This window comes from Cotesia glomerata, linkage group LG2, assembly GCF_020080835.1.
Source record: "Cotesia glomerata isolate CgM1 linkage group LG2, MPM_Cglom_v2.3, whole genome shotgun sequence".
NCBI lineage: Eukaryota > Metazoa > Arthropoda > Insecta > Hymenoptera > Braconidae > Cotesia > Cotesia glomerata.
The window spans coordinates 4,286,669-4,311,799 of NC_058159.1; the positions used below are offsets into that span (position 1 = coordinate 4,286,669).

General features: G+C 29.4%; 3 protein-coding genes and 2 long non-coding RNA genes across 8 annotated transcripts; 2 read left to right on the forward strand and 3 right to left on the reverse strand.

The window, feature by feature from the left end:
- The first annotated feature begins 2,873 nt into the window (after positions 1 to 2,873).
- On the forward strand, positions 2,874 to 3,466 carry LOC123259459. Its single transcript, XR_006508233.1, has 2 exons — positions 2,874 to 3,096; positions 3,306 to 3,466. It is a non-coding gene; the product is annotated as an uncharacterized LOC123259459 (long non-coding RNA).
- A 249-nt stretch (positions 3,467 to 3,715) lies between these two features.
- On the reverse strand, positions 3,716 to 5,169 carry LOC123259460. Its single transcript, XR_006508234.1, has 3 exons — positions 4,588 to 5,169; positions 4,371 to 4,473; positions 3,716 to 3,861 (listed from the first exon to the last, which is right to left on the reverse strand). It is a non-coding gene; the product is annotated as an uncharacterized LOC123259460 (long non-coding RNA).
- Positions 5,170 to 8,395: 3,226 nt separating this feature from the next.
- On the reverse strand, positions 8,396 to 12,547 carry LOC123259426 (vesicular inhibitory amino acid transporter). The gene is made up of 4 exons (XM_044719944.1): positions 12,262 to 12,547; positions 11,642 to 11,922; positions 11,421 to 11,550; positions 8,396 to 9,778 (listed from the first exon to the last, which is right to left on the reverse strand). The coding sequence occupies exons 2-4, from the start codon at positions 11,914 to 11,916 to the stop codon at positions 8,594 to 8,596; spliced, it is 1,590 nt and encodes a 529-aa protein (XP_044575879.1). The 5' UTR covers positions 11,917 to 11,922; positions 12,262 to 12,547; the 3' UTR covers positions 8,396 to 8,593.
- Positions 12,548 to 15,085: 2,538 nt separating this feature from the next.
- LOC123259413 (ubiquitin carboxyl-terminal hydrolase 20) lies at positions 15,086 to 22,183 on the reverse strand. 4 transcript variants are annotated; one of them, XM_044719921.1, is made up of 4 exons: positions 22,114 to 22,183; positions 21,145 to 22,026; positions 17,823 to 19,810; positions 15,086 to 15,559 (listed from the first exon to the last, which is right to left on the reverse strand). In XM_044719921.1, exons 2-4 carry the CDS (start codon positions 21,561 to 21,563, stop codon positions 15,252 to 15,254), a joined length of 2,715 nt encoding a protein of 904 aa, XP_044575856.1. In that variant the 5' UTR covers positions 21,564 to 22,026; positions 22,114 to 22,183; the 3' UTR covers positions 15,086 to 15,251. The 4 variants fall into 4 exon arrangements, with proteins under 4 accessions (XP_044575856.1, XP_044575854.1, XP_044575855.1 ...); XM_044719919.1 differs by having other exon boundaries at positions 21,145 to 22,020; positions 22,092 to 22,164; XM_044719920.1 differs by lacking the exon at positions 22,114 to 22,183 and adding an exon at positions 22,092 to 22,106.
- A 164-nt stretch (positions 22,184 to 22,347) lies between these two features.
- On the forward strand, positions 22,348 to 25,090 carry LOC123259431 (uncharacterized protein R10E11.5-like). The gene is made up of 3 exons (XM_044719964.1): positions 22,348 to 22,555; positions 22,930 to 23,886; positions 24,634 to 25,090. The coding sequence occupies exons 1-3, from the start codon at positions 22,485 to 22,487 to the stop codon at positions 25,067 to 25,069; spliced, it is 1,464 nt and encodes a 487-aa protein (XP_044575899.1). The 5' UTR covers positions 22,348 to 22,484; the 3' UTR covers positions 25,070 to 25,090.
- Positions 25,091 to 25,131: the final 41 nt, after the last annotated feature.

Here is a 25,131-nt window from a genome sequence, read left to right on the forward strand (position 1 = left end):
AAATTAAAATAAATAACAAAAAAAAAAAAAACACAATCTAACTGTCAATATTAAAGAAGTGAGGTTGACATTACAAAGTTCATATTTTTAACGAAAGTATAAAAAATAATTAATTAATATTGAGCTGTTGTGATGCAAATTAATTTAGCAGAAATTTGATAATTTTAATAATTTTTGTAAAAAATAAATTATGACAAAAAAAATTTTTTTTTAAATTGACATGTAGGAATTTTGTAAAATAAAAAATTGAATTTTTAATGAATAATTTTTTGTAACAAATTTGTTTGTTAGAAAAAATTAAAAAATTGTGGTGACAGCTAAATTTAATGTCATTTAATTTTATGTGTTGATTTGTGTTTCGATGTGTAAATTTATTTTTTGTTAATTAATATTAATTACTTTGCATTTATTATCTGATATATATTTGTTTCTTTTTTTTTTTTAACTTTTTATTTGTTTTTATGGATTGGAGGGGCTCTGCCCCTGGACCCCGATTTTGTACCCACATCTATCGCCGCATTTGTAATACAAAATAGTATGTGCAACTCGTGCGACGTTGTCGCACTTGTTGCACAATATACTATTCTTTTACATTTAATTTTATAAAATTTCAATGATCCTGAAATCAGCATACATCTCACAACTTTTAAAATTTTTTTAACTAATCAATTATAATGAAAAAAATATTTTTTAAAATTCACATTTATAATTGTTTTTAATTTCTACATGTGACATTTTTGTACTAAATTTTTTTCATAATAATTTAATTGTTATAAATATTTAAAAAATTGTAAGATGTCTATTGATTTCAGTATCATAAATTTTAACTAATTAAGATTACGTAACTGTTGATATTGAAAGCAAAAAAACTAAGTAAGAAATTTGGATTTCGTTGTCATTAGTTTCTTTAATATTATTAAATTATATTTATCATCAACTTGCTAATCTACTCAACATTTTTTTCTGGGAAATTATTTTAAAAATAAGATACTTATAAAATTAATAAGAAGTAAGTATTAAATAAATAATTATTACATGTAACATCCGTTTTTATTATTCAAGTGACAGGAAATGAAGAAAAAGCATATTTTTTAATATTAATAAACAACTTTTATGATTAATTGTTATTAAAAAAAATTTTAGAATTTTAAATTCAATGTTTTTTTTGCTATTATCATATTTTTTGAACTATAATTTATCATTAGATGTAACTTCAGCGCTTGCGCAGAAATTTAAACAAATTTGTATGACGAATCATGGGGTTTCCAATTACAACTACTTCGCCATGAAGAAATTATGGGAATCCTAAAGAAACGAGTATAAAAACCCCGACGCTCATCATCGGAGTTCATTATTTTCACGCAAGCAACCCAAGCAGCTTTATATATAAGCTATATATATTTTCAATCGCATTAAATTAATTCATCAAAAATTAAGGTATAAATTTTTTATTAATATTTTAACTAATATTTTTTTCATTTATAATTTTTAAATATATCACTTTGTTAATAATAATTTTAGTTCATTTGAAAAAATATAACTAAATTTTTTTAATTATTATTTAATAACTTTTAACTCAATTTAAAATTAATTTAATAATAGTTTTTATTTTTTCAAGTGATAATTGTTAAATTATAATTAATATTTCTTCTTTATTTTGATTTTTTAATTTTATAATTGCAAGTGACTAAAAATATTCTCTTTTTATAAAAATAGTTTTATTTTGTGATTTATAGATGGACAAAGCTGCACAAGACAACCGAAGAAATCAGTGTAATCCTGATCATAAAGAAACTGGTCCAGGACATCAAGCTGGGTATCAAGGAAAAGGCGACAAAGCTGATCGGGATAACCACGCAAATCAAAAGAATCCAAATAATCCGAAGTACCCCGGTAATAAGTGAAAAATTAAATGATTGTTTTGGATATAAAGTGTGGAACATTTTTTTTGTAACAATGTTTCTTTAAACAGCATTTTATATTAAAATATACTCAACACTAAATTTAAATTGTTTCAATTTTTATAGCTTCCCAATTTCATATTTCTTCCTTTAATAATCCTTGAATTAGTTTAATTTATTATTTTAAGTATTAATTATTAAGTAATACAATCTCTTCTGTCGAATAATTTTTGCGTCGTTAATTTTCACCGTATTAAGAAGAAATGAAGAAATAATTTTAGAATAAATATAATACAGGTAAGTTAAATTTATCAAACTTCAAATTAGTTTTCTAAATATTTTTTTTATAACTAATTTTTAAATTATTAAACTGGAAGTTAGAAAATATAAAATAGCTTGATAAAATTTTTTTTTTCTTATATCAAGATAGTTTTTTTTTTCTTTTCTAAACTCAATCGCGATTTTAATAATTCCCGTCCGGATAATAAACGTTAGTGCGTAAAAAACAGTTTATTAGTTCTTGGGCCCGATAATAAAGTTCCGACAACCACGAGCATTTAAAAAAAGCAATAAAACATTTCAACGCTGGTATGAGAGCTTGAATAAGATTGGAACTTAGTATTTTAATAAAAAAAAATAAATATGCAAAGTTATTTACTTTTAGTTATGGTTTGAAATTATTTTTCGCATAAAGTATATTTTAAAAAAAGTAATTTAATCTCAAATGCGTGACTTCTCACAAAACTTTACCGAAAAAAAAAATACAAAGTTATTACAGAGTTTATGATTAAGAGAGCGTTAAAGATTGGCAAGAAATTATTATTTATTTATTTATTTATATATTTATTTATTTATTTATTTATTTATTTACATGAACGTCAACCGGTATCATACATCTATTAAGATATTTTTTAAATTATAAATTTTAATTTCTAAATTCTATATAATTATTAATTTAATAATTATATATTTTGTTTTTTAATTTTTATGTTTTAAGTTTACACAATATGTATATACGCACTTGGACTCATAATAAGACTCATAATTTCTCAGTAAACAAAAGCTCCATTGAGAAAACGACGAGAACTCTTCCCTACAGAGTATATAAGCCCCAGATCATTACTGCCAGAGCACATTATTCGCTGAATCTATAACGAAGCATCTACTACTGATTTTATTCAAATAAATATTAAAGGTTTAATTAAATTACACTATTTTAAATAATTTTTTTAATTTCTATTTAACAACTTTTAACTCAGTTTAAAAATAGTTTTTATTTTTTCAAGTGATAATTGATAAATTATAATTAGTATTTCTTCTTTATTTTGATTTTTTAATTTTATAATTGCAAGTGACTAAAAATATTCTCTTTTTATAAAAATAGTTTTATTTTGTGATTTATAGATGGACAAAGCTGTACAAGACAACCGAAGAAATCAGTGTAATCCTGATCATAAGGAAACTGGTCCAGGACATCAAGCTGGGTATCACGGAAAAGGCGACAAAGCTGATCGGGATAACCACGCAAATCAAAAGAATCCAAATAATCCGAAGTACCCCGGTAATAAGTGAAAAATTAAATGATTGTTTTGGAAATAAAGTGTGGAACATTTTTTTTGTAACTATGTTTCTTTAAATAGCATTTTATATTAAAATATATAAATGAAAATCTAAATTTAACCCGTTTTTTTTATTTTATTGCATGATAGTTTTATAAAATATTTTTATTTTAATTATTTTTAAAATAATTAGTTATTACCTAATTTAGTTTATTGTTTTTAAATATTTAGTAAATTATTATATTTAGTTTAATATTTAGTTAATTGTTTTTAAATATTTACTAAATTTAAATTAGAATTTTAATTTTCTTCTCTCGGCTGGGACACCCAGTATCCCCATCGTGCAAATTGGTTTTCATCCAATCCGTCATGAAAAACTTTTATTCTGACACGTCCTAAATCTGTAATAATAATAATAATAATAATAATAATTTATTTAAATCAATATTCTTTCTAGAAAATAAAAAATACAAAAGAATTAATAAAGACTTTTTTATTAATAATTAAATTGCCTTCAAAAAAGTGTTTTATAATTTTTTCGTTATTTATAATCTTCATTATTTATAACACTAAAGTTAGCTGACGTTTTTAATTTTTGGATATTTTTTCATTTATTAAATAACAGTTAAAAAATATTTTTAAAAAATTGTACTTATAGTTTTTCAAGTTTTTTTACAAATAAAAAATTTTTTTTATTATTTTTTAATAATTATGTTAATAAAAAATAATTCTAAAAATTTTTAGGCGTCGGCTAACTTAATTTTCATTCATTATTTCACTTAAAAAAATAATAAAATCTAAAATTTTAAGATATAATTATTAATAATTTTTTTTTATTTAAAAAACTAAAAATTTATTTAAATAAATGAAATCTCAAAATTTTTATTTAGAATTAAAAAATAAAACTCACTATCATCATCTTCTCTGCGACTTATTTTTAATTGCTTCTGGTTTCTTCTTGTTGAATCCGCTTTGATGCTCGTGAAAATTGCACAAACTATTAAAACAATCATCTAGAAGGCAATAAGTAAGTATATAATAATAAGTATAATAAGTAATAATAATTATATAATAAGCAAATAATTTATTATTGTTATTATTAGTAATAAAAAAAAATTTTAACTCACCAAAATCTTCATATTCATAACATGGATGCTATAACTTGAAAGTACGAATAGAAAAATTTGTGAAGCTGACGAGACTTTTATTGATTTCCGATGGAGAAAAAGCAAAGAGAAATTATGTATCCACCGAAGCGAAACATTTTTTGGGGATAAAGAAAACGAAAGCATAAATGATCAGTCACGACAAATTTTCACATTATATTTTCATTTTTTTTTTTATCATGGAAGCCCATTACATTATTTTATATTATAATTTATATAATAATTATCATTTCTATTTGTAATTGTGTTATAATACACTTGAGTTGAACATTACGAGTTTTCAGAGGCAAATGGAATAAATCCCACTGGATTCGTTGTGCCTTAAAATTTCTCTTTATTCATTTCTTCTTTATATTTTTTGCTGCATTTTAGGTAATTTTTTTTCAATATATTACAGGCATTTTTATAATAATTATTTACGGTTAAATCTCATTTTTATTATTTGTAACTTCTTTGATAACTTTCTACACCAATAAAAAGTTTAAAAAATTAATCCTACGCTGGAAGAAATTTCAAGTTAATAAAAAAATTACATCAATATTCGACAAATAATTTAAAACAAAATTATTAAATTTAAAATTTATCCGTAAGTAATTATTAACACTTTTTAGCGTTTAATAATATACATATTTATTATATTCCTCTCAATTTATTTGTCTTAACAATAAATATAGTAAATAATATATAATTTATTTGTATATTTTTTTTTAATTTAAGGTAACGTCAATATCATTATTGTCAATAATTTTAATCGTTAGAATTATATTTATTAATTATTAATTATTATGGAAGACTCATGATTATTTAAAGATCATTCAATTGATACTTATTCATCATCATTATTAGTATATATAGTTAACTATTGTCATAATTAATAACATTCATTGTGTATTTATAATCGCATTGAAAAAAACTCAAAGCAAAGAAATAAGACACGATCAATCGATCTGGTCTTTAGTTTTTTCAATAAAACTCGTTAAAATAATAATAATAAAATTATTATAAAAATTTTTCTGTTTTTTTAAATCAATTTTCTGGCTTAAAAATTAAAAATTTTAAAAAATTGACTAGATTATTTTTATAGAAAATTTAATTTCCTAAAAAAAAAATCTCTTGTAATTTTTTTATGTCTTTAAAATTTAAAATAATAAAAATAAATTTTTGCACTGTGTTATTGTTATTAATATTAATTAACAAAGATACGAAAAAATATAAGAATATTTTTTATCGAAAATTTAATTTCCTACAAAAAATATCTCTTATAATTTTTTAATAGCTTCAAAATAATAAAAATAAAATAAAATAAATTTTTGCACTGTGTTATTAATATTAATTATAATAATAAATTAAAACAATAAATTTATTGTAAAACAATTAATAAATGCACTATACTCTAGTTAATCCTATGATAACTCTTAAAATTAATGATAATGACTAATCAGTAACTGATCTATCGATCTTACGTATAAGACCTTGGAAGACATTGGATTTGATCGTTTGATAATTTATTTTTCATTGATTTATTTCTTATCAATTATTATTATTGCGTATTGTTTATAATTTTAATTTTTCAATTTATTTATCAATAATCGCAACAAAATTACCATTTTGAACTTTATTTTTATGCACTAATTTACCTAAAATTTTACGTACGTAGTATATCTTTACACTTATGTAATTTTCAACTGTCTTTGATAATGTTATACAGTTATAAAATCCAAAAAACGTAGCCAACATTATATAATTATTATTATCAATTAATTAATTTAATCTTGTACATACTTCCGATTGAAAACCCGATAGAAAATAAAAGAATCCTTTTTCCCGGTTAGATTAAAATTATATTTATCTAACCGATAATTGAAAAAACTCTTATCTGATTTCTAGTCGTTTGATAAATATATTTTTTATTTTCTTCAATAACTAATCAAACTTATTTTAATAAAAAAAACAGGGGTCTATGCCTAGAAATATCTGAGGTTGCCCCTGGAAGACAATTTTGCAAATAACGCAGTCAATATTTTTAAATAATTAAATTTTATCCACATAATATATATATGTATATATATATAATATATATTTGAATTACTATTAGTCATGAAATACGAACAATACGTTGTTGTCAGTAATAATAGTTTCCTGTAGTGATAAAAGTTTTAACGAGCGACGGGTCTGATGTCTGTTCCGAAGAAATCAACAACAAAATAAAGATATCTTTGAAAACATGCGATAAACCAAAATAAAGATATGCAAACTTATTATTTACTTGATAAATATTTCTTAAGAAACTGATGTAACATCCGGTATTTTATTTTTATTTAATGAAAGACACTTTTGATTAAATAAATCATTTGAATTTGATGAATATCATCAACGACTAAAACTTTAAATTAACGTAGATAAATCTATCTAAGGGGGTATTTTGGTCTAAAAGCATGAAATTTCAGGTAATTTTTGAAGTGCCGTAAAAAAAGGCAATCAATATTTTTACTTTCCATTTTTTTATAAGTTATTTATTAAAATTTTATTTTTCGCTTCATTCTCATTATTTATATATTTATATTAAATTCAAATATCACTTAAAATATTTGATTGTTATAATTAATGTAAACTTCTGATCAGTGTTCTGATGCAATAAATAAATAAACATTATAAGAATACAGAAAAAAATTTAAAAAGTTGAAAATTCAAAAAATTAGCAGCTGATGAAATAGAGGGGTCTCAAAAAATTGGCACGTGACTATACCCACGATTTCAATCCTCCTAGCAATCAGAAACAAAAATATAAAAAAGATTATTAATCTAGAGTAATGTCGCCATGGTTGGAACTACGGTCATCCCCAAATTTGAATTTTTACTATTTTTAATAATACTAAAGTTCAGCTGCCCAATTTTAAAACACAGTAACTGCAAAATTTTTATATCTGATTTTTTTTTTTTTAGTATTGCTGCATTTTTTATAACTTTTAGACCTTAATTTCAAGTATCTTTTCTTAATATTTGTATTCAAGTATTTTATATTCATAAATCAAATTTTTTATCAATTTCGCTAGCAAACTTTTTTTTAATAAGAAAAATTTTTAAAAATTTTTAAATTGTCAGTTACTGTGTTTTCAAATTGGGAAGCTGAGTATCCGACGTTTTTAATTTTTTGATCATTTTTCATTTGCGAAATTAGAACTAAAAAATATTTTTTTAAAATTGCACTTATAAGTGCAAGTTTTTCAAGTTTTTTACAAATAAAAATTTTTTTTTGATGATTTTTTCAATGAAAAAAAATTCTAAAAATTTTTAGATGGCTAACTTAATTTTTATCTATTTTTAAAAAATTCAAAAAAGTAAAAAAAAGTGGTAAAAATTTTTTTTTTTTCAGCCAGTCACCATTTTGTAAAAAAATTGTTTTTCAACTTTTCCGTAATTCCAACCATAGCGACATTACTCTAGATTAATTGAAAAACGTGCCAATTTTTTGAGACTCTCCCTCTTCATCAGCTGCTAATTTTTAAAATTTTCACCTTTTTTTATTTTTTTCTGTATTCTTAAAATAAAAGACCCAGTCATTGACAATGGCCCAGTTATTTTACACTTGCAATTTAATTCTGATTAAAAAAATTAAATGTTCTCAAAAAACCAATTTTCTTAAAATTTTTAATTTAAAAATAAATTAATTTATTAGAGTTAATTTGTTTTTTTTTTTTTTTAATTAAAATGAAATTACAAGTGTCAATAACTAGGCTAGTGTCAATAACTGGGTCTTTTACCTTATAATGTTAATAAATAACATAAAAAAAATAGTAAAAATATTGATTGCCTTTTTTTAAAAAATTACCTGAAATTTCATGCTACTAGACCAGAATCCCCCCTTAAAAAAATAAAATTTTATAATTAATATATTACTATTTATATATTATATATTTATATTCTGATTTATGTATATAATTTGTATTTTATGTATAATAAAGCTAGCTTAAAATGGAAGACCTATTTCAAAGGCTTTGATAAGAGCCTTGCCCGAGTCGAAGACACCGATCACCCCGAAGACAACTCCTAATCCGATAACAAAACAGTCGTAAGCGACTTCCCGCATCTCCATCGAGTTCCTCTTAAGTTTCAGGTGGAAATAGCACGGCCAGATGAACGAAAGCATAGTTCCAGTGAAAGAACCAATGAAGCCCATCAGAATACTGAAGTGAGGGATGAAAATCGCCATCATAATAGTGAAGACAATAACACCGACCCGCCAGGCAAGACCCCAGACCTTGAGCTCGTGATCTACTGTCCAGATCGTCGGAAAAATAGTCTTGGGTCTGCCCCGAAGAAAAGCCCTTTCTAGCAATTCGCAAGCCGCGTAATAAGGCAGCGGGTAGGACAAGATAGCCTTGATGACCAGGCAAAAATTTACCAGACCTTTGAAGCCGACTGAATGAAGATTATTAGTGATCACCTGCTGGGTGTCGTTTTGGAAGGTCAAGAAGCAGACCCAGCCGAAGACGGACTTGAAGAGAGCCGCTGCGATGTGGCTCCAGTCTAACATCCAGTCGAACTTGGACCGGTCGATCAGATTACCCTCGAGAGTTGGCAAGAAGATGTGAGAAGTGTAACTGAAGACGATGACACCCAGGGAAATGGGGAAGGTCTCGATGTCGATGGTCCACTTTACTTTGGCCCATCCCCAGTCTGCTATCTCCAGGATGCAGTACCCCAGAATTATTACGTTGATGAAAATGTGGGCCATCGTGCACCAGAAGCTGAGGACAGAGACGTGGTGAAGCGACTTGAGAAAGCCCAAGGGTATCAAGAATATACCGATCAGCATCATCCAGCTTCGCGCGTCTATTGCTCCCTCCGGGTAGCTCCCGATCATCAGGTCTCCGCACACTACTACGTAGAGTATGCATGTCATTAGGAGTTCTATTATTTGGGCGATGTTTACTGCTCTTGCTCCCCATCGAGGCCCGAAACATTCTTTAGCGATCGCCACGTACGAATCACGCACACGTACTCGCTGGCCTGTCACTGGGTCCAGCTCGTACAGACATTCCACGAGAATCTTACCGGTGTAACAGCAGATGTGGGCCACTCCTATCATCGCTGCAATCGCCCAGTAGCCTCCACGGAGAACCGCGAATGGTAAAGAGACGATAAACATTCCCTGAAAGAAATTTTAATTTCAAATTCAATTTCAGGTTTTTTTTCAAGTGAGAAATTTTTTTTTTTTATGAAGCTATCAGTGAAAATTTATTTTTTTTTTTTAATTAAAAAAAAATATTTTTAACTTATATAGAAAATTATTAATTAGTTTAAAAAAATTATTGATAAAATAAAGAATTAGTGCATTACAATTAATATTAAATATTTTTTTTATTAATTATCAAATTTTATAGCAGGTTTTATAATTGTTAAATTTTTTTTTTATAAATTAAAAATATTTTTTTACTAATTACTGCTTTCTTAAGAAGAATAATTAAAATTTTGTCGCTAATGACTAATTTTTTTTTTTAAGAGCAATATTTTCTTCCTAACAATTAATTTTTCAAGAAAGTTAATAATATTTATTCATTAATTCTTGAGTTTTTTTTTAAAGTAAAATTTTCTAATTCTTAGTTAGAATTAAAAAATTAAGTAGCATAATTGAAACTAACAAACTTGCAGTCACTATTTGACTGCCGTGACTTGAGAACTATAAATAAATAAAATTTTGCTTTATTAAATAATGAATTTTGTTAAATTGCGCTGTATTTTCTTAACTATTAACGTTTTTAAACATATAAGCTCATCTCGATGTTACACTCATCAAGAGCTTTCATTTGAGCATCCACATGCATTTTGATATATTTTTCATATATACATATATATAATATGTATAAATATATGAAAATTTGATGTGGGTACTCAAATGAAAGGGCTCGATGAGTGTAATATCGGGGTGAGCTTATATCTTTAAAAATGTCAATAGTTCTCAAAATACAGGGTCATTTGTTAATTATGTTAAATTGCACTGTACTTTTTTAACTATTGATATTTTCAAAGATATAAGCTCATCCCGATGTTACACTCATCAAGAGCTTTCATTTGAATACCCACATGCATTTTTATATATTTTTCATATATAGATATATATAAAATATATAAATATATGAAAAATTGATGTGGGTACTCAAATGAAAGGTCTCGATGATTGTAATGTCGAGGTGAGCTTATATCTTAAAAAATGTCAATATTTCTCAAGATACAGGGTCATTTCTTAATTATATTAAATTGCACTGTACTTTTTCTTAACTATTGATATTTTCAAAAATATAAGCTCATCCCGATGTTACACTTATCAAGAGCTTTCATTCGAGTACCCACATGCATTTTCATATATTTTTCATATATACATATATATAATATATATATAAATATATGAAAAATTGATGTGGGTACTCAAATGAAAGGTCTCGATGATTGTAATGTTGGGGTGAGCTTATATCTTAAAAAATGTCACTAGTTTTCAAGATACAGGGTAATTTCTCAATTATGTATCTACAGATACAGAATTTTCGAATACAGCCTAAATACTTATCATAATAAATTGACTATCGGTGAAAATGATATGAAACTTTGAAAAGGAACAAATTCAAGTCAAGACCTTTGCAATTACACTAAATTTCACTAAAAAAAAACCGATTTTATCATATGACTATCCTGGAAACAAAATTTTTCTTTTTCTTTTAATAATATATAGAATAGATAATTGATGAAAAAATGGTTATCGCTGATTATTGATTTAATTGATTACTAATTATAATTACCTGGATGGCATTGGTGACATTCCATGCAGCTTGCCATTCGTTAATTTTAATTCCGCTGGCAAATTCTCCGCCCCCGTCATCGTATTCACTGAACCCGCCGCTGCTAACACTTCCTCCGCGAATTTTATCCCTAAAAGTTTTCAATCGATTTACATTAAACGTCATTGCTTCACGTAATAGCAAAGTATTATCAGAAATAAAAATTTTCCTAAGAATCATACCCATTACGTTGATAACTAAACGACTCTTCGGCGACTCCGGAATTTTGTGGACCCCCAAACGCCTGCTCTCCATTCATCTCAGTCATTTCAGTGTTTTCACCCTCGCCATATGGCTGGAACCCCTGTCCGACCCCCGGTCTTGGCTGTCCCGGCTCAGGTCCTCGGATTAATTCCATGCAGGGGCTATTTTCTGGTAGCTTCATTTTTATCGTTTCCCACACGACGTTCACCGTCGCGCCGAATGACGGGATGTGGTACCCTCTGAACTCCGCCATTTCAATCTAAATTTATAAAAAAATTTACAATTATTAATATTAATTAAAATAAAAAAAATTGTTAATATTTTAATTAAAATTATTAATAAGAAGAAATAAAAGAGGCCTAAAAAAAATAATTTAGAACAAGAAGAAATAATTTTTTTTGTCTCAGTCTATCGATTGATAGCGACGTCAATTTTAAGTGACGAGGAAATGTATTATTGTCACAAGTTCCAATTAAATTTAATTCTTCAGTAAATAGACCGATCGATAATTAAAAGAATCTTCTATTTTAGTAAAATATACTTGAAGAAATAATTACATTAATAAGAAGAATATAAATTAAAATGAGAGATAACTCACGTGTTAATTAAAAGTCTGGCGATTAAAAAAAAATATGGAAACTGGAAGCGAGCGAGATCCTTGGAAGTCCTGTCTGTCTTAGGCTAAAGATTAGGCACTTGTACGGAACTATTAAAATTTTATAGATAAAATAAACCACGTATTATTTATTTATTTAATTGTAACCACATGGTTTAATTACTAATGTCTAGTAGTAATGTTTTAGAAACAGAATTTAATATTTTAATCGCGGCATTGATTGGAGGCGGCGTTTGGGGGTCAGAAACGAGACTGCCCAGCATCCCCTTGAAGCGCAAGCGATCAATGTGGGGTCCATGAGGGTGAATTTACGCTCGTCATGCGCACCGCTTCGGTATGTATTGTATCTATCTTCTGTGTAATAGATAACTAGACTGTGTATGTAATATCTTCTTATGAAAGCCAGCCACATCTACGCTTTTCCCCGTTTTCCTTTTTTATAGCTTTATTCACGTGTGAATGTTTTTTGGAGCATCGGTTTCTTATCCGCCATCTGTAATTAATCGGTCAAGTACTCATCGCATATCTTCAATTATTACTTACAATTTCATATTGTTTAATTTTCATAACTAAGAACTTGCAGTCACTATGTAACTGCCGAGAACTGAGGACTATAAATAAATAAAATTTTGCTTTATTAAATAATGACTTTTGTTAAATTGCACTGTATTTTCTTAAATATTGACATTTTTAAAGATATAAGCTCATCCCGATGTTACACTCATCAAGAGCTTTCATTTGAGTAGCCACATGCATTTTCATATATTTTTCATATATACATATATGTAATATATATAAATATATGAAAAATTGATGTGGGTACTCAAATGAGAGGTCTCGATGATTGTAATGTCGGGGTGAGCTTATATCTTAAAAAATGTCAATAGTTCTCAAGATACAGGGTCATTTCTTAATTATATTAAATTGCACTGTACTTTTTCTTAACTATTGATATTTTCAAAAATATAAGCTCATCCCGATGTTACACTTATCAAGAGCTTTCATTCGAGTACCCACATGCATTTTCATATATTTTTCATATATACATATATATAATATATATATAAATATATATATTATATTTATTATATATATATTATATTATATAAATATATATATTATATTATATCAGAGGTCTCGATGAGTGTAACACCGGGATGAGCTTATATCTTTAAAAATGTCAATAGTTTACAAGATACAAGGTCGTTTCTTAATTATGATAAACGGCACTGTATTATCTTAACTATTGATATTTTCAATAATATAGGCTCATCCCGATGTCACACTCATCAAGAGCTTTCATTTGAGTACCCACATGCAATTTGATATATTTTTCAATTATACATATATGTAATATGTAATATATATAAAATATATGAAATATTGATGTGGGTACTTAAATGAAAGGTCTCGATGAGTGTAACATTGGGATGAGCTTATATCTTTAAAAATGTCAATAGTTCACAAGATAATAGGTCATTTCTTAGTTATGTTAAATTGCACTGTACTTTATTAACTATTGACATTTTTGAAGTTATAAGCTCATCCCGATGTTACACTCATCAAGAGCTTTCATTTGAGTACCCCCATGCATTTTGATATATTTTTCATATAAACATACATATAATATATATAAATATATGAAATATTGATGTGGGTACTCAAATGAAAGGTCTCGATGAGTATAACATCGGGACGAGCTTATATCTTCAAAAAAGTCAATAGTTCACAAGATAGAAGGTCATTTCGTAATTATGTACCTAGAGATAGAGAATTTTCGAATGCAGCCTAAGATCAATTTAGTACAATTTTAATTCTATACTACAATAATTAAAGTACTTATTTCAATAAATAGTTAAACCAATTTTATTTTTTATTCCCTAAGTATGTTACACATAAAATAATCACCAATTTAACCATTTAATTTACAATTTTTCTTATGTAATTTAGTTTTACTTTTATTACTTCAATTTATGTTTATACTTCATCGCTTCACTTACTTTTTTAAGTAATTGATATAATTGCGTTGCATAGACGCTTTTAATTTTAATAATAAAATGCATTTGAAATAAAAATATAGTAACATTGCTGAGAAAAAAAATTAATTGCATACAAATAGAAATTTATGACAATAATATAATAAATTCAGCGGATCAATTCATCATTAGTGGTTCTTTACTTAAATTAATTTAAATGTATGGCATTTCACATCATTTAGTAATTAATGATAATAATAATTATTGATTTTATTTTTTATTAAAAAATCAGAAAAATTAGTGTAAATTTGATCAGTCAAGAATTACTCCCTCAGTAAATATATTTTGATAATTTGAAAAAAAAAAAAATTAATTTACTTTGGAATTGGGCGTGTAGTTAGCCTCGTGAAATGCCTTTGTACATAGAGGTGTGACGTACGAATAATTTACAAAGTTTAACTATTAAAAAATTAATTAAAGAATTAATAAACAATTAAAACGGTAACCCGATATTAAAAAATTACAAATGGACCCAACAATTTTGTTAAATTGGTTATCAATTAATTTCCACTTTAACGCCATGTGCTAATTAACAATTTAAAACTTTATAAATTTATAAATAATTAATAAAATTGCACACAATGATAATTAAAAAGTAGCTAAAATAATAATACTCGGATGTTTACGCAAAACGTTATAATTATAAATATAGAAATAAAGGTATGACCAGTTCCACGTTAGGACATTTTGATAAACTCAATTAAATCTAAATATTGTATTATATTGTATTATTTTAATTACTGTAATAATCGTTATAATAATAAAAATAATAAAATAGTAATAAATTGACGATCAACGTTTTGTATTATAAATATATATAGTGCACTTAAAACGCAATGGTACGAAAAAATTGATAAACCAAATAAATAACAAATAACACATTAATGCAGTTTAAATAAAATGCCAAATGCTGTTTAATTTTTCAGTTTCTTTTTTTTATGTATTAGTATCTCTTTGTGATTTAAGTGAATCACAGTCAGATGGAACACTCTCGATAGCACTGTCTTGCTGAGAAATTGTGTCGGAGCTTTTAGCAACTTTGTTACTAGTATTGCTTGCTTTAACTTCCGTGTGAATTTGTTTAGGATTCTGTTCTATCAAATTAGGAGCTGATGTGGAATGTAACGAAGCATTTGACTGGACTTGAGCCGGCCTTAGACAAGAAAGCATTAGTTCTGGACCTCCACCGTAGATATTGAGGAAACACTGCCAAACTTCTTCAGAAACTTGAGCGCAATCAGAACCTAAAGCAATATTTAAATGATTAAATCATTATTTTTTACAAAATAAAAATAATTCCCATGTAAGGTAAAAGACCTAGTTATTGACACTGGCCTAGTGGTTTGACACTTGCTATTTTATTCTAATTAAAAAAATTAACTGTTCTCAAAAAACCAATTTTCTTAAAAATAATTTAAAAATTATCTATATTATTAAGACAATAAGAAAAATTTTGTGGCCTGTAAATTTATATGATAAAATAAATTTTTGTGGTTAAATTTGATATCGTTGGAAAAGTCTTGACTTAAATTTGTGCATTTTCAAGGTTTCAAGCGAAAATATTTCTAGATACATAATTAAGAAACGACCTTGTATTTTGTGAACTATTGAAATTTTTAAAGATATAAGCTCATCCCGATGTTACACTCATCGAGACCTTTCACTTGAATACCCACATCAATTTTTCATATATTTATATATATTACATATATGTATATATAAAAAATATATCAAAATACATGTGGGTACTCAAATGAAAGCTCGATGAGTGTAACATCGGGATGAGCTTTTTTTTTTTTTTTTTTTTTTTTTTGGGCGAGAGGAGGGAAATCTTCATAGACACCGGCTAGATGTTGGTGATGTTGGTTGCCGGTAGTGTGAGATTCTTACTCACTAAAACCCTCCCCTCTCTTGTACCTGATACTGCGGGACCGCGTTAGCATTACTTCGCAGCACCAGGCCCCCTCCACGCTGCTCCTGCAGCTTATTTCTCCGTTTCATCTTATTCCTCCGCTTCTTCTTCTTCTTCTTCTTCTTCTTCCTCCTCTTTTCTCTTCTCCAGCAGGACCTCTCTTACATATCCCGTCATTGCTGTCCAGTTGTCTCCCGCCGACAGCATCCACGGGGCGACGCCCTCTGGCCTTTGAGGCACTTCCTTCTCTTCCCGCCAACGCAGTCGTATTTCAGACCAACGTTGGCAGTCGAAAAAGGTGTGCTCAGCAGTGTCAGCAACTCCCGGACAGTAAACACAGTAAGGATCGTTTCGGATCCCCATACGATGTAGGTAGGCATTGAACTGTCCATGACCAGCAAGGAACTGTGTGAAATAGTAGTCTACTCCCCCGCAGTCCCTCAGTACCCAGTCACGGATCTGCCCAATAAGTCTATACGTCCAACGCCCTGTCTCCCCGGTTTCCCAGCGCTCTTGCCAGAGCTCAAAGGTCTCCTCACGTTCGCGGGTTCTCACGTCTTTCATGAGTCCTTCGCCAGCCCGCCGGGCATCCCAGATCCGCTTCCTTTCGAGACCCAGTAGGTCGATTGGAATTACCCCCGAGATGACCAACACAGCTGCCTCTGAGACCGTTCGATAGGCGCAGGCTATCCTCAGCGCACCTCTTCGTTGTACCGATGCCAGTTGCTTCCGATATTTCTCTACTTTGAGTGCCTCTCCCCATATCTCTACTCCGTAGAGCATAATCGAGTTAGCGACACCCATGAGAGCTCGTCTGCGGCTGCTCCTTGGTCCCCCGACATTTGGCATAAGCCGGGAAAGTTTTGCCACCGTCGTTGCTGCTCTTGTGGCCACACTGACAATCTGGTCTCGAAACGTCAATTTCGAGTCTATTGTCACTCCGAGGTATTTCAGAGCCCCCCGACTCTCGATGTGTTGATCCACAACTTGAGTCTGGAAGGGGTTCGGAAACCACCTCTGAGCTGTGAGTACCACCACCTCCGTCTTCGCGGTGGCCAGCATCAACCCATGATCGTTAAGCCATGCGTTGATGGAGGCCGCAACAAGCTTCACCAATCCCTGCGCTTCGCCTTCGTTCCGCGCAAGTATTAGTGCTGCCACGTCGTCAGCAAAACCCTCCAGCTTTACCTCCTGCGGTAGATCTAGGCGCAGAAGTGCATCATAAAGGATAACCCAGAGTTCTGGTCCGAGGATTGAACCCTGCGCTGCTCCTCCACTCAGCTCCTTCATGACCTGTCCTACAGTAGTCTCATACATCAAGTAACGATCACTTAAGTAACATCGGGATGAGCTTATTTCTTTGAAAATATCAATAGTTAAAAAAGTACAGTGCAATTTAACAAAAGTCATTATTTAATAAACTATTGAATTTTATTTATTTATACTTCATAAGTCACGGAAGCTTTCATTTGAATACCCACATTGCTAGTATTTATTAATTTATTAGAGTTAATTTGTTTTATTTTATAAAATAAAATAGCAAGTGTCGATAATTAGGTCTTTTACCATAAATAAGATAATAAAATAAAATTTACCAGGTTTCAAATCTTTCATCCCATTGACATTGATAATAATAGAAGAATTATCAATAGGACCAGGTGGCTGGGTCTCCTTACCCTTGATAAAGCTCTGCCATTGCCTCAACCAGGACATCGCTACCGCGTAGATCGCTGTAGGATTTTCAATATTATTATATCTTTGAAAAATATCTGTCTCATACTGGCGACGTTTTTGTAGCGTCTCGTATTTTTCTTCGCAAACAGGACACTCATACAAATGAGAGCAAGCTGGCCCGCCGCCAAAGGTGTTGTAAAGATATTCCCAGACAGCTTGAGGAAGCGGCATACTCAGCCTGTCAACAAAAGAAGCTCTCACAGGATTGACACCGCCATGAGGACACAGAAAATCTGAGTTATCAATAGGCCCAGGCTCTGAAAAAGTATTGAAGCGATTGATCCACTGTCGGGAAACGAAGAAATTAAGCTCTGGCTCTCGCGAAGAAATGTTCATCAACTCAAGCGTTTTGTCTCGGTACTGGAGCATCTCTGGCGATCGTTTTTTATAAAACAAGACATAGGCTTCGCAGTTTTTCACCGTCTCTGGGGAAACTTGGGTGACACACTGGTCGTCGAACTCAAACCACTGGTTCGAGTCAGTATTAAGCGCGTAGCAAATGTAATGACCACCTCCCGCAGTTCCGTGGTGACAAATGACAGAAATTAAATCGTAAGTCGCGACCTTTGACACACACTCCTTGTGCAAGTAAGGACGCATGTCGAGGTCGTCGAGGGGAAACGACACGTAGCTGGCTATTTTCGAACTGAACATCAGCTCGTGTCGAAACCGCTTCAAGTGTATGCAAAGTACTTCAGGCAATTCGAGGACTTTGCAGTATTTAATTCCATTCCTGAGTTTATTGCATTTTTCACAACTGTAGACATTGTCACCTTTTAGTTCGTCAGCGCTGAAAAATGCTGCGAGACAGTCGTGAAGACTGACAACCGGGCCCCAGAACCAGGAACGCATCCATTGGACCAGCCACGATATCCAACCCGACTGATTCGTAACGTAGACCACGTCCGAGCAAGGTCCAGCTTTTTGGGGTGTAAGCGAGCCCTGGTGGAGCATGTCTATGTGATCTCTGCTGGGAATTGGCAAAGACAAGTCCTGAAAAGTTTCAACTCTTGTAGAAACTCTGTCACAGGTCAAGCACTGGACACTGCTCAGTAATTTTCCATCAAAGACGTCGCTTATTATGCTCCTGGTCTTTACAGGCTTCTTGGCTCGATGTTTAGTCGGTGAACTTTGGATAGACCTCTGTGGTTGAGAGAAAGTCTCATCGCTGGCAGTTTTTTTAATATTTCGCGTCGTAAATTTATTTCTCAACTTATCTGATTGTGAAACGCGCGAGTACCTACGCTTCATACCGCGCTCCCCTTCGTCGCTCAGTGAACTTTGTTCGCTTACACCAGAGTCGCAGGTTTCGTACTCAGCGTCGGATTGACTGGACGCATTGCCGTCCATCTCCGTCTCCTCCTCGTCTGAAGACTCCAAAGTTTTCAGATTTTGAATAACTTCTCTGTCGTCCTCGATCCGTTCTTTTAGCTCTTCATGCAGCTGGTCCATGAAGCAGCGGAGAAATTCTTGGGTATCATGCTGATGGTACCCACGGAACATCGGGTTTACTGCGCGAATCCCTGACAAAATTCCATTTGGTACTACGTAGCCCCGGGTTTTGTGATTCCACATGTCTTTTATCAAGTTCATGTAGCTCAGACTGAGACCTGGCTTCCTATCTTTTCCAATGTACACCACCATGTGACTGCAGTCCATGAAATACTGCGTCAGTGGAACCACGTTAGACAACGCCTGCAACGCAGCGTTCATGTAACAAGTGTTTCCGATGTTTTGTAGGCCAACCAGACCCCGAGGTTTGCTCGGAAAATCTTTGCTGTCTTCTGAATCTGTGCTGTCAGGTGTGTCGCCAGATTTTTCGTGGTAATATCTCTCATTCCCGTAAAACCTAGAATTTATATTTAATTAGTTAATTTAAAAATTATAGTAACATTTGCTTAGCTATTATGAGAAATTATGTAAACTTCAAGATACCTAAATTTGCGACTAACCTTTATGAGGGTGCGTTTGTTGTTACTGCTATTCGTTTATGGCAAAATTTAATGAAAATTAATTTAGCATATATTTAATAATTTTATAATAAATAAATTATGGTAAAAAAAAATTATAGAAAAAAATTGATATGTAGAAATTTCAAAAAATAAAAAATTGCAATTTTTTTTAAATAATTTTTTGGAACAAATTTTTTTGTTAAATAAAATTAAAAAATTGTAAACTTTAATGTCATCAAAATATGAAAATTAATTTAGAATATATTTAATTATTTTAATAATTTTATAATCAATAAATTATGGTAAAAAAAATTGTAGAAAAAAATTGACATGTAGAAATTTAAAAAAATAAAAAATGCAAATTTTTTAAAATAATTTTTTTGTTAAATAAAATTAAAAAATTGTAAAGTAGCTGCTAACTTTAATATAATCAAAATTTACCATCTGAGATTGTAAATGCGTCTAGTTTTGAAGTATTCAAGATAAAAATCTTTGATTATCTGCTAAATTTGGATACTTGAAATTTATATTAATCCTCTTAAATTATTTAAAAGTAAAAGTGTAAATTCCATTTTTGTTATTATTATTAGAAAAATCTTATAAATGGATTTTTATTAGATAATCTATGCAATTATCCTTAGTCTAATATATGAAAATTAAGTTAGCCGACATTTAAAAATTTTTGAGATTTTTTTTCATTAAAAAAATCATTATAAAAAAATAAAAAAAAAATTTCATTCGTAAAAAACTTTAAAAGCTGTAAGTACAATTTTAGAAAAATATCTTTTTGTTCTAATTTAATTAAAAAAAAAAAATCCAAAAATTAAAAACGTCGGCTAACTTTAGTATCATGTCTAATATGACAATAAAGTTAGCCGACATCTAAAAATTTTTAGAATTTTTTTTATTGAAAAAATTTCACAAGTAGAAAGTTTTAAAAATTATACGTACAATTTTGTAAAAATGTTTTTTTTGTTCTAATTTAATTGATAAAAAAAAATCTAAAATTGTTGAACAATGGCTAATTTTAATGTCATTAGTCTAATTAAGTTATACTAATAGTATGGTTAAAAACTCATAGAGTTAGTTATACTTTTTTACAATAGTAGTAAGTTACCCATGATATTATATACTTATATTTTTTATTTATCATTTAGCCAGCAGGCCTTGACATAAATAAACAAATCTAAATCTAAATCTAATCTTCACTGTAAATGAATAAATAATTTACCTGTCGACCAAAACTCTCATGTCAGCTTCAACTTTGTTGTCAAAATTAGCTTGACCATCTCCGAAAAATTTATTACCGGTAAATTTGACATCCATGTGACTAGGTGACACCGGAGGCGAGGGTACATGCCTGGCAAGTACCTCCCGTTTGCAAGTGTAACACCAAATTCTGTTGGTCGTGAGGTTTATGTGGGTACAGTGGGATGGATTGTTGGCGTTGTGTATCGTGTTGTGGTCCAGGTGATTCTCGGAGCAGCCAACCCACCGACATCGAGGGTAGAGACACAGCCATAAATTCGGACCACCATTATCACAGTCAAAACACTTGTTAAACTTTTCTTTTTGGGCTATAACCGCCTCTACCAGCGAGACGTCCGAGTGAGTACACATGTGAGGGCAGTTTCTAGCGACCAGAGGCATCCTGACTTGCTTTAATTTTAATTCTTACGTTTACTATTGTAATATACACTCACGAACTGTGTTTTAATACCTCAATATACTCAGACAAATCATTAAATGTTTTGTTGCAATTACTCTTTTTATTTTTTCATTTGTAAGTGGAGAATTTAAATAATGTCACCAATTTAATTAATCATGTTTCAGCAGCTGATTGTTTCCTTTTTTGTTTTCTTTTGTTTTGGATTTTCCTTTATATGTTATTAATTTAGTAATTAAATCACTACATCAGTGGAGAGTGATAACTTTTCTAACCTGCTGTACAATTGGAAACACAAATGTGTCTGAATGTTGACCACGAAAACGATTGTCATTGGAGATATGCCTTCGTCAGCTGGTGCAAGTCAAACAACAGAATGACCAACATAAAGAAGGACTTTTTTAAACCACGATTCAAATAAATGTCACTCGCGTCTAGAACCTGGAACTTTAAAATTTATTATTATTATTAAATTAATTTGATTAATTATTGACATGTTGTTCGTTACTGACATGTAATTTATTTATTGACTACTTGATCATCACACTGAGCACTGAGGTTATTTTTTGTTTTATAATTTCATCACGTCATTCCGATTAAATTGATAATTAAAATAAATTTCGATTTGTGATGTCGGACTAGATGGCAGCATATTTAATTTTTAATAATAAAAATAATAATTTTAAATTTCCCGCTTAAAATTATCTGTTGCCGGTAGGAGTAGTTTCTTCAATATAAAGCAAGCAAGTGTTATGACGATGAGGTTAAAGTTATTGGATTCTTGAATTTTTTGACTAATATTTGTGTTGTGATTAGAATTAGAAGTTATACTTTTTTTTTAATATTAGATAATTTAAAATAGAAAAATTACTTTGCATAAATAAATATTAAGAAGAAATAATAAAATGAACCGGTGTTGTATAATTGAATGTGAAAGCAATAAACTGTCTCCAGATAAAAAAATATTCTATTTTAAGTAAGTATTTATTTATAAATATCAATAAAATTATTATGATAAAAAACAATTGATTTTATTTTTTGTAAATGAAAAAAATTTTTAATCATTTTATTAAATATTTTTATGAAAATTAATTTAACATATAGTTAATAATTTTAAAAATTTTATAACAAATAAATTATGGCAAAAAAAATTAGAAAAAAAATTGTCATGTAGAAATTGTAAAAAATAAAAAATGCAATTTTTTAAAAATAATTTTTTGGAATAAATTTTGTTGATTATAAAATAAAAAAATTGTTAAGTGACTGCTAACTTTAATTTCATAGTATTTTTTTAAATAATAATAAATAAAATAATTTTAGGATTTTGTTTGATCAATTATTTGTTTACAGATTCCCATTTGAAGATCAAAATTTACTTCAAAAATGGATTACTCAAATAGGAAGAAAAGACTGGATGCCAAAAGAAGATGATAAGTTATGTGCAATGCATTTTTCTTCTCTAGAAATTGAAACAGTAACTGGAAGCGATCCGAAATTAAAAGCTGGTGCTGTGCCGATGATATTTCCAAGTTATAAAATCATTCCGGAACTTCAAACTCCATTAGTAAATCAAAACAATACAAATATGAAACTGATATCATTTCAGGGTACAGCTCCAGTGATTTTGACCTCTCAGCTCGTAAAACAACTGCCGGGAATAATTAGCGGGCAGAGGTACAGAAAAATTCTGCCTAAAGTAGATCAAAGCGCTGACTTACCGAATCAAATTCCGGTGTCAATACAAAGTACTCCAAATGTTACAAATCCTTGTTTAATTTTAATTCCTTTCGACAACAATACTCCAGTGGCTAATAACAGTCCTGTCGTTGCGAATAATGTAGCGTCAAATATTGTAGAGTCAGATAAGAAGAAACTGACACTCAGAATTCAAGTCGACAGACATTATACCAAGGAGCAATATATATCAGAATTCGCGCAGGATAAAAGTGAAAGCGGAGCAAAAAATGAAGAAACAGACCAAGAAGAAGTCGTGATTGATAATGTTGCCTTAAACAGACGCGTTACTTTTAGTTTAGACCCTATAACAGGTGAATTGAAAGTTTCTAAATGTGCAATTTCTTCAGAAGCTGAAGAAGAACCTAATGAAAGTTTAAAGAATGAAAATACCAAAATTTTGAATGATGAAATAAAACTTACTCCTTTGAATAATGGATCGAAGACTGTTCCTGAAAATACTCATGTAATTAATGGTCTCAAACCTATGATTAATGATAAACCATTAAGTCTAAACGACTTGAAAAAAATTAGCAATAAATCAAGTCAAAGTACTAGTAGCCAAAAGAAAATGTAAGTTTTGTTATAATTATAATCTTTATTATTAAGAGAATGAAAAAAATTTAGTATTATTGGAAAGGTTTTGACCTGGAGTTGTGCCTTTTCAACGTTTTATATCATTCTCACCAATAGTAAATTTATAATAAGTATTTAGGCTGCATTCGAAAATACTCTATCTCTAGATACATAATTAAGAAATTACCTTTTATCTTGTGAAATATTGAAATTTTTAAAGATATAAGCTCATCCCGATGTTACACTCATCAAAACCTTTCATTTAAGTACCAACATCAATTTTTCATATATTTATATATATTATATATATATACAAATGAAAAATATATCAAAATGCATGTGGATATTCAAATGAAAGCTCTTGATGAGTGTAACATCAGAATGAGCTTATATCTTTAAAAATGACAATAGTTAAGAAAGCACAGGACAATTTAATATAACTAAGAAATGACCTTTTATCGTATGAAATATTGACATTTTTGAAGATATAAGCTCACTTTAGCATTACACTCATCGAGCCCTTTCATTTGAGTACCCACATGCATTTTTGATATATTTTTCATATATTTATATATATAAATATATAAAATATATGAAAAATTGATGTGGGTACTCAAATGAAAGCTCTTAATGAGTGTAACATCGGGATAAGCTTATATTTTAAAAAACGTCAATAGTTAAAAAAGTACAGTGCAATTCAATAAAAGCTATTATTTAATAAAGCAAAATTTTATTTATTTACAGTACGACGGAAGCGGATTTACAAAAAAGATACACAGAAGCTCAGAAAAATTTCAATATGCTGCGCCGACGAGTTAGAATCCTTCGACAGACGCGAAAACGAGAGATTGATCAAGTGGAGAAGCTGCAGAGTCAACTTAATCATCTTAAGTCTGATACAAGTCAAGCACTTGATACCAATAACGAAGAACTGGACAACAAAAGACTAAAATCACTGCCCGAGAATGAAAGCATGCTAAATAATGAAGTATTAATTATAAAATTACCGCATCAACCCCCTCAAACTTCCACTGATGAGGCTATTTCGAGGTCCAATAAGCCAATTGTTAAATGTAATAACAATAACAACGTTAGTCGAAGAAAATCGAATCCTGGAATTTTAAACAACCGAGAAGCTGCCGAGAAAACTATCTGTGGAGAATTTATGAAAATAAATTGATCTTTGATCTTCAGTTAAGTTTGATTATTTTTCTAAATGTTTAACAATATTGTTTATTGATT

What these genes read in the sequence shown, in the direction of transcription:
- LOC123259431 (XM_044719964.1), top strand. Translation starts at nt 22,485, where the DNA reads ATGAACCGGTGTTGTATAATTGAATGTGAAAGCAATAAACTGTCTCCA. An exon ending in AAAAAAATATTCTATTTTAA is followed by an intron (nt 22,556 to 22,929) that starts GTAAGTATTTAT and finishes ATTTGTTTACAG; the next exon opens with ATTCCCATTTGAAGATCAAA. An exon ending in ACTAGTAGCCAAAAGAAAAT is followed by an intron (nt 23,887 to 24,633) that starts GTAAGTTTTGTT and finishes ATTTATTTACAG; the next exon opens with TACGACGGAAGCGGATTTAC.
- LOC123259426 (XM_044719944.1), bottom strand. Translation starts at nt 11,916, where the DNA reads ATGGCGGAGTTCAGAGGGTACCACATCCCGTCATTCGGCGCGACGGTG. An exon ending in TTTAGTTATCAACGTAATGG is followed by an intron (nt 11,551 to 11,641) that starts GTATGATTCTTA and finishes GAAAACTTTTAG; the next exon opens with GGATAAAATTCGCGGAGGAA. An exon ending in ATGTCACCAATGCCATCCAG is followed by an intron (nt 9,779 to 11,420) that starts GTAATTATAATT and finishes AATTTCTTTCAG; the next exon opens with GGAATGTTTATCGTCTCTTT.
- LOC123259413 (XM_044719921.1), bottom strand. Translation starts at nt 21,563, where the DNA reads ATGCCTCTGGTCGCTAGAAACTGCCCTCACATGTGTACTCACTCGGAC. An exon ending in ATGAGAGTTTTGGTCGACAG is followed by an intron (nt 19,811 to 21,144) that starts GTAAATTATTTA and finishes TATAAATTCTAG; the next exon opens with GTTTTACGGGAATGAGAGAT. An exon ending in GATGAAAGATTTGAAACCTG is followed by an intron (nt 15,560 to 17,822) that starts GTAAATTTTATT and finishes ATATTGCTTTAG; the next exon opens with GTTCTGATTGCGCTCAAGTT.